The sequence below is a fragment of the Phodopus roborovskii genome, unplaced genomic scaffold, assembly GCF_943737965.1.
Source record: "Phodopus roborovskii unplaced genomic scaffold, PHOROB, whole genome shotgun sequence".
Taxonomy (NCBI): Eukaryota; Metazoa; Chordata; class Mammalia; order Rodentia; family Cricetidae; genus Phodopus; species Phodopus roborovskii.
This window is the reverse complement of record NW_026126418.1, coordinates 58,310,907-58,325,258: the sequence shown is the minus strand read 5'-3', so window position 1 is coordinate 58,325,258 and position 14,352 is coordinate 58,310,907. Positions and strand designations below refer to the sequence as shown.

The following is a 14,352-nucleotide window of genomic DNA, read 5'->3' as shown; positions in this document are numbered from 1 at the left end:
GTGTGGGAACTGCCAGTTTACGAAAACTAGTTGTCCAGTTTTGTGCCCAGTAAAATAGTTTTACAAAGAATTACTTTTTGCTTTTATTGATAAGGGGAGACAATGGGGCAGAATTTTAAATGAATGTTTTTATTTTTGTTTGTTTGGTTTTTCATGACAGGATTCTCTGTGTAGCTCAGGCTGTCCTGGAACCCACTCTATAGACTAGATTGTCCTTGAACTCAGAGATCCCCTGCCTCTACTTCCTGAATGCTGGGATTAAAGGCATGTACCACCACCACCACCACCACCAAGCTAAAGTGAATGTTTTTAAACATTGTGACTAACTTTAATCATGGCTGACATCTTTTTCCATACTATGATGATTCAAAGAAACGCTACAGCTGCATATGAACACATATATATTTGAATATTTAAAACAAAATTTACTTGAGGTTTTTCAGGCTATTGTCCCATTCCATGACCTTAGTGTAACCCAGTAAAAGTGGATGGATATACATTTAATATCCTAATTTTATCTTGATATTTCAGCAACTATTTGAATTATCTGGCTATCTTTGCATGAATTTTCATTTGCATATGAATGTTTCCATCAGAAATGTAATCAAATGCAAATTCAATTGGATTTGCATTAATAGTCTTTGGGCTTAAAAAGGGAGAAAAATTCTGATATTTCTGGATACACAAACTAAACTACATCTAGATACACTTCTGGTGTTTGGAGAGGGGATTTGACTGTTGAATCAAATTTTGTTGCACTTGATTTCTATATGACTTGAGGTGGGGACAAAAGGACTTGACATTACACTCTCTCTTTAAGGATCATCTTTGGTCATCCATGGATCCTGAACACTGAGTATATCACCAAGAAATTAGTAGTTTCCCAAGAAACATTTATGGAATGCATAAGGAAAATAATGTGACTTGAACACTGTTCTTGGCATTAAAAACAAAACAAAACATTAAAAAAGATACCTAATAGTTGAGCTAAGAATTTGGAGCTTTTGTCAACTTTAGGTAATATGGCAAAGTATTTCATTTTATTAATAAATGCTTGCAGGATTTAGACATGGCTTCAGTGAACACCCAAAAGGATTTTATGAAGAAAATGTCATTTAATCATTGAAGTCTACTGACTTCATTAGGACTTTCCCTCACTTGTGTGAGGTGGATCTGCTATTAATCATCTATCATCTAACTTAAAGGAGCCAGTGTATCCACCATGAAAAGCAGTGTAGATTTCTCCTTGGTTTTTATGACAGGTTTCCTTTGCCTAGGCACAACTCTTCATTTCCACGTGACCAAGCCTTAGAGTACCCAAGCAAGCTGCTGTTACAGTGTCATCCTGCTCCTAGTCTCCCAAATGCTTATTGGTACTTGAAGCCTAATCACTGATTTGCCCAGAAGAGGCCAGCAGATAAAATTAAAGCTCATGGATCCCTTCCTCATGATTTTAGGACTTTGTTCCAAAGTGAACATCAAGGCTTCTGTAGCTATAAGATGCCGAATGAAGGACCTGATGTCTTCCATTCAGAAAAGGAAGATTTATGAGACTGAAGGAAGCAGAGAGAAAGCAGACAAGAAGGAGCTCCTCTGTAGCTCCTCACCCAGTTGCTTGGTCTGAGGCCATGCTACATCTTCTAGTGACTGTACTGTAACCTCACCTCACATTATGTCATCCGAGAAACTTTTCCTGCTTTAAACTGTCTAGTGTTGTAGTCTCTGAAAACAAATCCACACTCACTCCCACAGTACTGCAGCAAGTGGCTGGAAGCATTTTTGCTTACTCCTCTTGGCAAGGATGAAATCTGGATTGTATTTGGAAGTTTGTATTTTTGTTTTAACAAAAATTTCATAGCACTGTGTAGTGGACACAGGAATGAGGTGGAGAACTTGCTACCAAGTTATAGAATTCCCTCTGGTATTTTTCTAGTATAATATCAACCTCATTTTTTGTTCTTTCCATAATCCTCTTCACTCCCTGGCCACCTTGGAAGAACTGCCAAAGCACACTGACAGAGGATATTTGCATGGCATTTATCATCAAACCATAACAAAAAATTCACAGGAAAGCTCAAGTAATTTCTTCCCATATCTTCTCCAGGGATTTTGCATTTAGTCCTAAAATTTACCCTAATGTCGTGCAAATATCTCAACCTTCCCTAAGGTTAGTTAAACTTTTCTCCATCCAAAAAGAGAATGTTAATTAAAAATGTTTCCTCATGGCTATATGTATTTTAATATCGGTAGATAAATTTCTAGATCCCTTCAAGCCAGCAAAGCCTTCTCTTTTAAATATGTTACTCACTATTACTAGTCATGCTTATTAATGATACTTTCATAAATACCTTTATGACTGTCTTGGGAAAATATTGATTTTTAAGGTAGATAATGTTGATCTAAGCTGACTTTTAAAATGATTGCCTAGAATCGAGCAGTGTTAACAGATCTCTAAGTGAAAAGGAGCCATTGACTGGTTCACGAGTCAGTCGGTTCCCATAATTGAGTTGCTTTGAACATGTTCTCAATGACATTAAAAATGTTTTTTACTTATAATTTACAGATAGTTGAGTTTATAGCATGACCCTGATATGTACTCTTTTTTTCTTCTGTTTCCTTTTGCCATTTGTTTCCAGCATTTAGAACAAGAAGGCAGCTACTCTGTCACTACCAGTTTACTATCTGGCATGTTTTCAATTTTCATTTAAAACTGAAGAAATATATTGACTATTATTGTTAAACCATTCTGGCAAATGTCATAATAAATAAGTAATTCTTTTGGGAAAATCTAGCTTATATTCACATTGTTATGTCAAGGCAAAGGGACTAGAAACTGTAGTTGTATATGTAACTGTCTTCTTCAGGTATGTGAAAAACAATTCCTTCAGTACTAGCAGATGATAAGAAGAAATATAAAGTTATATTTAATTTTACATTGAAATTTTTAGCTTTAGGAAGCACTTGCAGAGGTACATAAAGTTTCAAGGATACTCTGTATAAAGTTGACTGGTAAATCAATGTCAGCATACATATATTGGCACCACTAAAAGCTGTGAGGGAGGGGGATGATCTTTTCCTCACAGCATAGCCACACAGCAGCTTCCCAGAGCCTCCGACTGGTACAGAGGCATGTATAAAGCCTGGGAAGGGTCGTCAAGAGCAACAGAGAAGTTTCTTCTCTTGTTAAAAATAAGGCATCTTGGTGGTCTCTCCACCCCAGCTCTTATATGACCTTCTCTGGGGGAACATGTTCAAATGCCAGGGAGAGATCTATGCTAAAAGCTTTAGAAGAAAGAGGTGAAGAATGAATAGGAGGTGGGAATTTGTAGCAGTCTGCAAGATCAAATATTTCCCGCCACAGCAGGAAGTAGCCTAGCCAGGGATATGGTCTAATTTTCAAGTTTGATTTTGTATGAGAGCATTGTGAATATCAAGATCCCGAGACTTACAGTAACCTTTGAACGACTTTGCTGTGCAGCAGTACAAAATGACGCAGCGTATTGACTTTTAATTCCCTAGTTAAGCGGGATGCGTTCATCTTTCCCTTAACTATGTAATCTAACGATCCGGAAATAGTGTTGCTGTATTTTAGGAAGGTGATTTTGCTCAGTGGTTCATTCTTTCTTTGCATGGGAAGTCATAGAACAGTTGTATTTGCTCTACACATTCATTGTTTTTTTTTTTCTTCAAGGTATGGTTTGCATATCAGCGTCAATATACCTGGGAACTTACTTGAAATGCAAGTTCTCAGGGCTCACTCCAGAATCAGCAATCTGTGTTTTATCAGTCCTTGAAGGAAATGTTGTCCAACTTAAGAACACCTACTAGAAGCACTCACTTTTCTGTCTCAAGTAGTACACACATGGTTTTGAGTAAGATCAAGTAATTACTCCACATCAGATAACCTCCTGACAACCTCAGCCTGAGTTCACTCCCCTCTTCTTTGCTTGCTGGATGCCATCTGTAAATATCAATCATTGAATGTATCACAGCATATTAAATCTTTCTCTTTCACATATATAAGCTGATGGGGCATGGATCATGTGTCTCCAGTACTTATTAGGAAGTCTAGAACACAGCTAGTGCTGGATTATTGAAAGATCAGATCAAACTCAGAGCCTGCGACTCCCCATTTGGACTACTTATTTTGTGTTTGGTTCCTAATTTCCTCACCTGTGAAATGAGCTAGCATATATCTCCTTAAGTACCCTTAAAGTCACAGCCATCCATACTTTAAATTAATTAATTGCTGTAATCAATTTGCTATCTATTCCCTAGCTAAGTCTAGAGAGTTTAATCTGTATTCTTTTCTATTAAATAGTCAGAATAACACAGATTTCTGATGGGAGAACCACACACAATGATTAAGAAAAAAATATTTGGAGGTGCCTGGAAACCACAGGTAGCATTGCAAGGAAGACAGTGCTTATTAAATATTTGTTGAATGAATGAAGGAGGCATGCAGAAAACTAGTAGTGTTCATTATTTCTTGTGTAAAGTCTTGCTGTGAAGTGGAGGTAGCTGCTCCTAATCATAAGGCTAATAAAACCACAGCTTCCATGATGAGCCAGGAAGTGAAGATGCTCCTCTAGGTGAACACTGATGACAGCCTATGCCTGACAACTCCTGTCCATTCTTCCCAGTGCTCTTTCTGCTTTTAATTTTTTTTGTCATTAATTAAAAAAAAGTATGAACTTTACTGAACAATGTGAAACTGATGATTCCTATGACAGATACCTGACTGAATGACAAAAACCCTCTAACCTTGAAAAATGCAACATAGACTAGAGGAAAATGACATCCTTCACAGAAGTACAATATTGAAGTAGTGTGCATCTTCCTTGCTTTGTACTTAAGTATTACCTAAGCTCTCTATTCCTGCACTATTGCTAAAACTTCATTCACATTCTCAGTTCATGCTGGGAGACATCTGATGTTCAAACTTAAAGGGCCTCCGCCATTGTGAAGAAGCTAGCAAATTTCAAACGTTTCATCTATATCCCACATTTGAGAAAGAAGAGGCTGTTGGGGTGATTAAGCTATGAAGAAGATAGGCATAAAGCCTTTTTTGCTTTAAGAGTACCGCTTTCTTCTACGAGAATGACTAAAAGTACAGAATTTGAGCTTCATGGAGCCTATTGTTTGTCTCCCAGTTGACTCCCAGTCATAGGAGTCACATCACCATACTGTTTGCTCAGATGAGATTTCCAGTGTAGGTCTGGATCATTACTGAGGGTCCATTTCCTATGGGGACACCTGTCCTGTACATCAGAACTGAACTGTTATTTTCGGGATATAAATCCATGATCTGATTCCTTAGTATTCAGCTTATACTCTGCTGTTTGCATTCTGAGAAACAGCATCAGGATATGATTTGTAGGGCCAGGGAAAAATGAAACCATAGGGTACCTTGTTCAAAGTTGTGAAAATGATCAAGAATAAAAGCCAAAGACAGGACAATGTAGGGACCACTGTCATTACGAAGAGAACTTCAGAAATGAAGATTCTTAGGAAAGCAACACTTTTAGTTTCAGTTGGGGGAATGTGTTATTTTTCTGTTTATCTTAATTTTTAAAAAGTTATATACATGGTTTAGTTTCTGAATTAATTATTAAGCACTAATAAATTCATTTTTATTAACAAAGGTAACATGACAAAAAAATTAAATAAAAAGCAGAGGCCAAGTTCAAGATTTTCCTAAATGCAGGGCATGGTGCATGGTATAGGGCACACACCCTGTACCTCCTGTAGGGCAGGAGGGCCTAACTTTCTCATTTAGTAAGCTGATGTTACCAAGGTGTGCTGAGGTTAATAATTCACAGAGTTACAAAAGTAGTTTCTACAAGAGCTGGGTGCAGAAGTCACATATCTTGACTCCTAAGTCATTGTTCTTTTAACTACATCACAGTGATTCAACATGAAAGAGAAAGACATCTGTGTAGTCTTTGTTGATCATGCCTGATTTAATAACATTTGAAAAGGACCTAGATGCTGAGAAGATCACAAGGACATGGATAATCCTAAATGCCACATTTTTACATTATAAAGTTAGTATGAGAAAAGCCAATTAAAATGTCCACTTAAGTGGTAGATGATATTAAACTATTCTGTCATTTTATGTCTATACATTTCTTTTGTGAATTTACATTTATTTATTTACTGAAAGTGTCCCTACTTTTATGAATTCTATATGTTTTATCCTTTCCTTTTCCTGCTTTTCTCTCTCTCCTCTCCCCCCGCCCCCCGCCCCTCTTTCTTTTCTTTGTTTCTATGGTAATCCAGATTGAGTTACTGGCTGGCATGGCTAACTTTGGCTGTCAACTTGACACACATGGGAAGAAGGAAACTCAATTGAAGGATTGCCTCCATCATCTGGCCTGTGGACATGTTTATGGGGCTCTTCTTCTAATGCTAATTCATGTAGGATGGCCCAACCCACTGTGGACAGCCCCATCCCCAAACAGAAGAACCTGGATTGGATAAGAAAGGAAATTGAACATGTCTGTTAACAAGTCAGTAAACGGCATTCCTCTCTTTGGTTTCTACTTCAAGTTCCTGCTTTGGCTTCCCTCAACCTGTAATCTGTAACCAAATAAACACTTTTCCACAAGTTGATTTTGATTGTGTTGTTTGTCATAGCAACGGAAAGCAAACCAGGTGACTGGGCAGAAGGAAGAATTCTTCAGATTCTCACCTAGAGATTCTTTACCTTTCTATTTAATATATAAGAACTGTATTTTCCTAATTTTAGTGTTTCTTACTTTTAATCCAGTTTCAAATGCACTCAATAATTTATAACTCTCCAAAGCATCTCACAAAGATGAATTACTATGAACTATTGTTTATTGGATATTCTGAGTGTATAGTAAAGAAAATATGACTTAAGCTTAAGTAAGAGACTAAAAAAGAACTTCATTCACGGTTCATTTTGCTTTCCTATTTCACATACTACTTGTTTTCCCCCTCGTGCTTAATGGCACCCTCCTACATGTGTTCCACTTCTTCAGATTAAATGAAACTGTGTCAGACCTTAGTAATATCCCATCCCTTATAAGCTTTTCCTGCAGAGCCCTTCCTGCTTGCATCTGTCTTGACACACAAAGAGGCTAGGTAAAACTTCTTCTTAAATTCCCTCTGCTGATCCAAACCACTGTTCCCTGTTTTACCAGCTCATTCATCATTAATTTATCCCTGCTCATTAACTACCGGCACTTTGTAGAGTACTATGCATATTGAGTGCAATGTGGAGAAAAACAAACTTAGTATCTACCTTCAGAATCTCCACTCTATAAAGTTCTTGAACAATTTTGTTAGTTTGTTTAAGACAGATTCTTGAACAGCAAAAGCTGGCCTCAGACTCACCATGCCTTTGTCTCCAAAATGCTAGAATTAGAGGTGTGTTCTGCCATGCCTGGCTGTAATTATAGCATTCTGTCTGTAAGTTTAAAGTTACCTTTATTTGCATCAGGTTTTAGGGTAGTGTCTATCAGGTTCAAGTATAATGACCTTTGTCCTGTGATTACATTTCCTTCATGCTGTCGTTAGTTTAAAGGTAGCAGTTCTGCTGGGTGTGGTGGTGCACACCTTTAATTCCAGCACTTGGGAGGCATAGGCAGATACAACTCTGAGAGTTCAAGACCAGCTTGTTCTTCACAGTGAGTTCCAGGACAGCCAGAGCTATTTAGTGAGACGCTGTCTCAAACAAACAAAAACACAAACAAACAAACCAAAAGTACAAAAAATTGTATTTTTCTCTTTAGTCTGACAGTATGGGTGGTTAATCTTGCTACTTCACGAAGCTCAAAGACAGTTCAGTCTCTCAGAACCAGAAATCAGGGACATATGCACACTAATTCTTCCTTTTCCCTCTCATCATCAGTCAATTCATCAACCCCACATCTGACAGAGAGCTCATACACAAAATACATAAAGAACTCACGAGACGAGACATCAACAAACCAAATAATCCAATTTAAAAATGGGATATAGATCTAAACAGAACTTTCAATAGAAGAATCTCAAATGCCTGAAAGACACTTAAAATGTTCAAAATCCTTGACCATCAGGGAAATGCAAATAAAAAAATACTCTGAGATTCCATCTTACACCTGTCAGAATAGCTAAGATAAAAACACATCTGACAGCTTATGCTGGAGAGGATGTGGATCAAGGGAAAACATTTCATTCATTGCTGGTTGGTGTGTAAACTTGTACAGCCACTTTGGAAATCAATATGGTGGTTTCTCAGAAAATTAGGAATTGATGTACCTCATGACCCAGCTATTCCACTCCTGGGCATATACCCAAAGGACACTCCATCCTACTCCTACTACAAGGTCACTTCTTCAGCTATGTTCATAGCAGCTTTGTACATAGTAGCCAGAAATTGAAAGCAGCCTAGATGTCTCTCAGCTGAAGAAATGATAAAGAAAATGTGGTATATTCACACAATAAAGTATTACTCAGCTATGATGATGATGATGACTTCTTCACCATTTCCCCATAAAACTTTTTGTTCCATAAGGACACAAATTAAATATTCTGCTTCATTAAAGCTTATCTCCCCCCAAGCCTCAGTTTGAATCCTGCTTAAATGAGTAACAAGTGAAAAGTTTGTTGATGGTTATTCAAGATGGGAAAAAAATGAACCCTGATGATAGTCAGTTATGAAAAAATAGTTGACAGATTTGCCATCATTATATATAAGTGATATTAAAGCTTTATCTCCTATAATTAATTAGGGGTGCTAGTGAAAGATGAAGTGAGGTAGAAGACTCATTGAAAAAATGCAGGTAGTAATTGACAATCTCCCTGATTTTTTCTCATACTTGGACTTCAAATACTACAGCAGAATAATGGAAGTTCAACTTTCGGGATATTCCAGGATGTCAGAAGCTTTCAGACTTGTCTGGTCAGTGGCTAGGGAGATGGCTTAGTTGGTAAAGTGCCTATTTCTGTAAGCAAAAGGACCTGGGTTTGATCTCCAGGACCCATTAAAATGTTCCTTATGGTCAGGCCTAGTGGCACACACCTTTGATCACAGCACTGGTGAGGCTGAAGCAAATGGATCTCTATAAGTTGAAGGTCAGCCTGGCCTACAGAGTGAGCTGCAGGCCAGCCAAGTCTACATCATAAGACCCTGTTGTAACCTCTGTCTCTAGCCAAATGTGTGGAGTCTGGTGGATTGCTGGCACCTGATGACCAGTCAGTAAAGTCTACCCTAGTCAGTAGTTTCAGGCCAAGTGAGAGACTGTCTCAAAAAAAGAAAAAAAAAAAAAAAAAGAAGAAGAAAAAAAAGGAAAAAAAAATGGACTGTTCTTAAGGAACAACATTCAAGGTTGACCTGACCTGTGGTTTCCTGGTTCACACACACACACACACACACACACACACACACACACACACACACGGGTGTGGGAGAGAAAGATTGATGGATATCAGTCATTTGTTATGTATAGTATGTGGGAGAACCTACAAAGATGGCTCAGTTTTGGATTTCCAGTGAAAAGTCAGGCATGGCAACATGTGCTTATAGCCCCAGTGCTAAAGGTATACTGGTGGAAAGCAGCAGATGCCTGAAGCCCACTGTCCAGCCAGTCTAGCTATATTAATGAGGTTTAGGTTCAATGAGACATTGTTCACAAGTTAAGGTGGAGACCAATCACACCAATATGGATCTTTGCTTGAATATGAACATGAACACATGTGCACACATTCATACTAATGAGTACATGCATATCACACACACAATTTTTAAAAATGTATTTTTTGTTTTCTAAGAAGTTAATGAGGAGCGAATGTGAAAGGAAATACCCTCATTTCATTTTCTTCCTTCCTTCCTTCCTTCCTTCCTTCCTTCCTTCCTTCCTTTCTTTCGCTTTTGTTTTTGTTTTTCGAGATAGGGTTTGTCTGCATAGCCCTGGTTGCCCTAAAATTCATTCTGTAGACCAGGATTTCAGAGAAGAAAAGGAAATGGTATTAAAAAAAAAAATCCAAGGGCTGGGGATCTATTCCAGTTGGCAGAGTGTTTGCCTAGCATGCATGGTACTCAGAGTTCAACCCCCAGAATGACATAAAAGAAGGGGGAGGTAGAGGAACCCCAGGCATGGTGGTGCATGCCTATCATCCCCACACTTGGGTAGGATTAGAAACCCTGACTCCAAAAGAAAAAGAAAGAAGGGAAGGAAGGAAGGAAAACGAAGGAAGGACCCAATGGAAAAGGTACATTAGCTCAATTTCATTTCAATTAATGCTCAAAAATATGTGCCAATGTTAAAACTTACTAAAGTTATGTCTGTGAGGGGGAAAAAAAATCTCATTTATTCTCTGAGAGGACCAAGTCATAAACTGAGAAGTACCAGTAAATTTCTAATCACCAAGTCCAATGTGTTGGCTCAGCATTGCAGTTATTTGAAGCTTTTAATTAAGTTGACCATTTTATAAAACCTTTCTTTGCTTTAGGATTGGTGTTTTCTCTTTCCCTACAATCTTTTATTTTTCAGTGAATTTTATTTTTCTTTCCACCTATTAAGAAGCCCATTCTTAATACTCTAGTTCCTTCAATAGATCTTCTCTTTATTGTAAATCTCACAGTTCTATCATGTTAAATACTATCTGAATATATTTGCATGACTCTCACATCTTCTCCAGGCCTTGAATTTCAATTAAAAATGAGAAGAAACACTCTCCACTCTGCCTCATGCTCCCACGCCATATACACTTACATGCATGTATAACGTTTATATGAAAATATTATCTGAAGACTGATTCAAGATCTTCTCAAAGATGAGTAGACCTATAGATCCACAAGTAGAAAGTATCACTATGCTCCTGGGGCTACTTTACTCATGCCATTCAGTTATTAAATGGTCTTGTTGAAAATTTCCCTACTTCACCACCTATGACAAACTTCTTTCTTCCTTTCTTCCTTCCTTCTTTTCTTTCTTTCCTTCTCTCTCTCTCTCTCTGTTTTCTTTCTTTCTTCTTTCTTTCTTTTTTTTTTCTTTTTAAGTACTTATGGCCACATAACAATGGTTTATAGGGCTTCTATCTAAACTCTAAACTCTACGTCTGGTTTCCCCAGAGACATCATGGCAGTAGAAAATGATCCAACTTATTTCTTCTGATACATTCTTTATATCCTCTAATATATTATATTCTGATTGCCTTCAATTTACCCACTATCCTCTGACTAGATAATATATTTTTTTCCTCTTTGGCTTAGCTATTCTACTTCTTCTTTTCCTGTACCTTCCTGACTACTGAAACTATACTTCATTCAAATTCAACTTCCTTCATAAAACCTATACAAATTCCCACTTTGAGGGTTCTCTCTATTTCTGTAATTCAAATAATTATGGCTCTTACCATTTGTTGCATATTTATCACATATTTTCACTTAATGTTCATTATTTTTTCATGTGAATTAGGCTTATCTCCCAATTTAAATAATAACCATGGCTCAGTCTTCCTGGCCCATCTTCTCCCACACATACACACAACAGGGACTATATTGAAAACACTCAATGAACATGTATTGATTTGTTTATTGACTGAATACGTATGAAGCTTAAGGAACAGTGAGTATTAGGAGAAAAGGGATCTTAAAGTCTGTTGAAAGGGTGTTCAAGATTGATTTGTAACCCTCATGGATTGGAACAATTTTTGTTAACTTCACTTTGGAGTCAGGTATTTACAACACTATTAAATTGTTACCTTGTTGCACTTTCAGTGCTCTGCAAAGGAAACAAAATCAGCTTTTATTAATGCTGGAAGCTGACACATAACATTTTACTTTAAAGGAATCTGAAGCCATTTTGTAACTTACAAACTGAATATTTTTGGAGAGTCCTTAATTCATGGTATATTACTATTATATTTTAATGTGAAATTATTTGGTTTTGTTTCAATTTCTATAAGGCAACAGTATTCCAGCAACATATAATAATAAAACTAGAATTATTCTGAGCAGTTAACTAGTTTAGCATATGCACTGGACAGATATGGAAACTGAGTTCCAAAGAAATTATTGATTTTCCCAAGGTCATAATCTAGGTATTGCCAAAGCTGCATCTAGAAATTAGAGCTATCAGTGCATGATACTATGAATTTTCTAGAACCATGTGGTTGTATACTTTCAGTTTTGTACTCAATTTCACATTATTCAAATCAGTAAAAACAAAAGTTTTTCAAAATCATTTATTTTACTTTGCACCCAAGATAGTGAGCTGGTTCCTCTTAAGTCATTAATGAGAGTATGTACAGACAGCATGAGCAATACATTATGACGTATATCAAGTTAAGGAAATTGTGAATATCATCTTAATTATTTACACTTTTTGTTTGTTTGTTTTTGTTTTATGTTATTTGAGACATAGTTTCTCTATGTCAGCCCTGACTGTCCTGGAACTCACTCTGTTGACCAGGTTGGCCTCAAACTCTAAGAGATTTGCTTGCCTGAGTGCTGGGATTGAAGTAATGTGACACCATCACCGAGAAATTATTTACAATTCTGAAGCCACATTTTTTTTAATTGGAAAGTTGAAGGAAAACAGTTATGTGATTTTTGTTGTTTTGTTTTAAGAGATGACTTTGTACTGGGTCTGTGCTAATATTTGCAATGGTGGTATGGAAGACTGAAACATGAATATAGTGTCATACAGAAAGAGATGTACACATAGTGAATCCGTGTCACTTTGTACTATGGGAAGAGATGTTGTTCAGTATTTGAGGGAGAATACTTAACCTCTCTTCTCCCGCAGGAGCAGAGCCAAGCAAAACACCATTTTACTGGCTTCTCCCGGTTATTCATTAGTTCTTTTAAGAAGAAGTGAAATTTTCTACTCTTGTTTAAAAGTCTGTCTGAGAAATATTGTTTGGTACCTCTAGCAGATGCAGAGATTTAGAAGTGAAGAGAGAACTTGAGAGAAATTAAATGATTAACTTTTATAAGGAATGTTCATGGAAATTTGGCTTTGGGAAAACACTGTGTACTCTATAGTACATCATCTCATTTGAATTTTCAATGACAGATACCAAGTGGTAGCTAATATAAGCGTATTGGATTATAATTTAAAATGACTTTTAAAGCAACAATGACAACTAGAAATTCATACAACACATGCTGTGAAAGGATCCATTCATACAATTCAATATTCCCTAGCTGTAGAGGCAAATTAGGGTAAAGAATGGAGGACAAATTTGCTTTAGTAAAGCAAAAGATGTGGTAAATTCTAATTTAAAAAACAAAAAACAAAAACAAACAAACAAAAAACAGATTTGTGAAGTCTAACTTCTTGTTATCCATGGAGGCAAAAATGATGGGTCCGTGTTTTATCAGATTCGGGAAACCATGGTACAGAACAAACACGATGCTGCTATATAAATGGCACTTACCTGTACCATTGTTAATCGTGGTCTGGATCGTGGCTTCTGGCCCCATAACATCATAATCATCCTTCATTTCTTCTGCAGGGGAAAATTATCTTTAGCATTTGGAAATTATAAAAAGGCTAACTACACTAAGCATGCCAAACATAGGAACAAGGAGGTGTCTTTGAAGGAAAACAGAAAAGACTTGTTGTAGAACAATAGCTTTGTTCAGCAACTGAATGAACCCAACGGTGCTGGCTGTACAAGAACTTATTTACTTTAAAGCATTATTGCAAGCTGTGAAAAAACAGAGGTGCTTATTTGAAGCAAACGAAGGGCTTTTCTTTTGGTGGCAGTTCTAGTGGCAAACAGGGGGAGAAGTTATTCTTTTCAATTAGAGCTGAGTCAAAAGTGACGAAGTATTTGATCTTAGGAAGAGACATGGTAACTGGGTGCTTAGTGGCAAGGTAGAGTTTCTCATTTTATTTACATGCTTTCCTTCCCCTTGGGGTTGCTATGATGGTGTTAGTATAAGCAAGCATACTTTTTAAAAATCCCAAATTCTAGAAATCAAAACTTGGAATGCCTAGTTCTACAAACAAATGTCTCAGATATATTAAAAACATCCATTCACCATTTTATGTAAAATTCTAAGGTCTGATTTCCTTATTCCTTTCTCCCATCTTTCGCAAACAGCTTTTTGGTTTGGGCATTTATGCTTCCATGAGTATTCATACTCACTTTCTGATGAAAAATATAGAGGAAATAATATCCTAATGTTTTAATTAAGATGAAAATATGTAACATTGAAGGTGAGACTCATGAATGATTGAAGGCCATTTTTGAAAATGGTAATAGTTTCAAAGGAGAATATAGGAATTTTCTCTTTCTACTACATTGTAGAGTATGTGGAAGGCAAGCTGCCAGTTAAAAATATTTCAAATAAACAAACATAACATGGACTTTTAAAACCTGTAGTTT

At 36.8% G+C, this 14,352-nt stretch overlaps 1 protein-coding gene across 2 annotated transcripts in view; it reads right to left on the bottom strand.

The window, feature by feature from the left end:
• Positions 1 to 14,352, bottom strand: part of Zeb2 (zinc finger E-box binding homeobox 2) — a 124,057-nt gene that overhangs the window by 18,190 nt on the left and 91,515 nt on the right. For both annotated transcript variants that reach the window (XM_051184735.1, XM_051184736.1), the window contains exon 4: positions 13,396 to 13,467. In XM_051184735.1, coding sequence (XP_051040692.1) covers positions 13,396 to 13,467 — 72 coding nt within the window. The remainder of the gene's footprint in view (positions 1 to 13,395; positions 13,468 to 14,352) is intronic.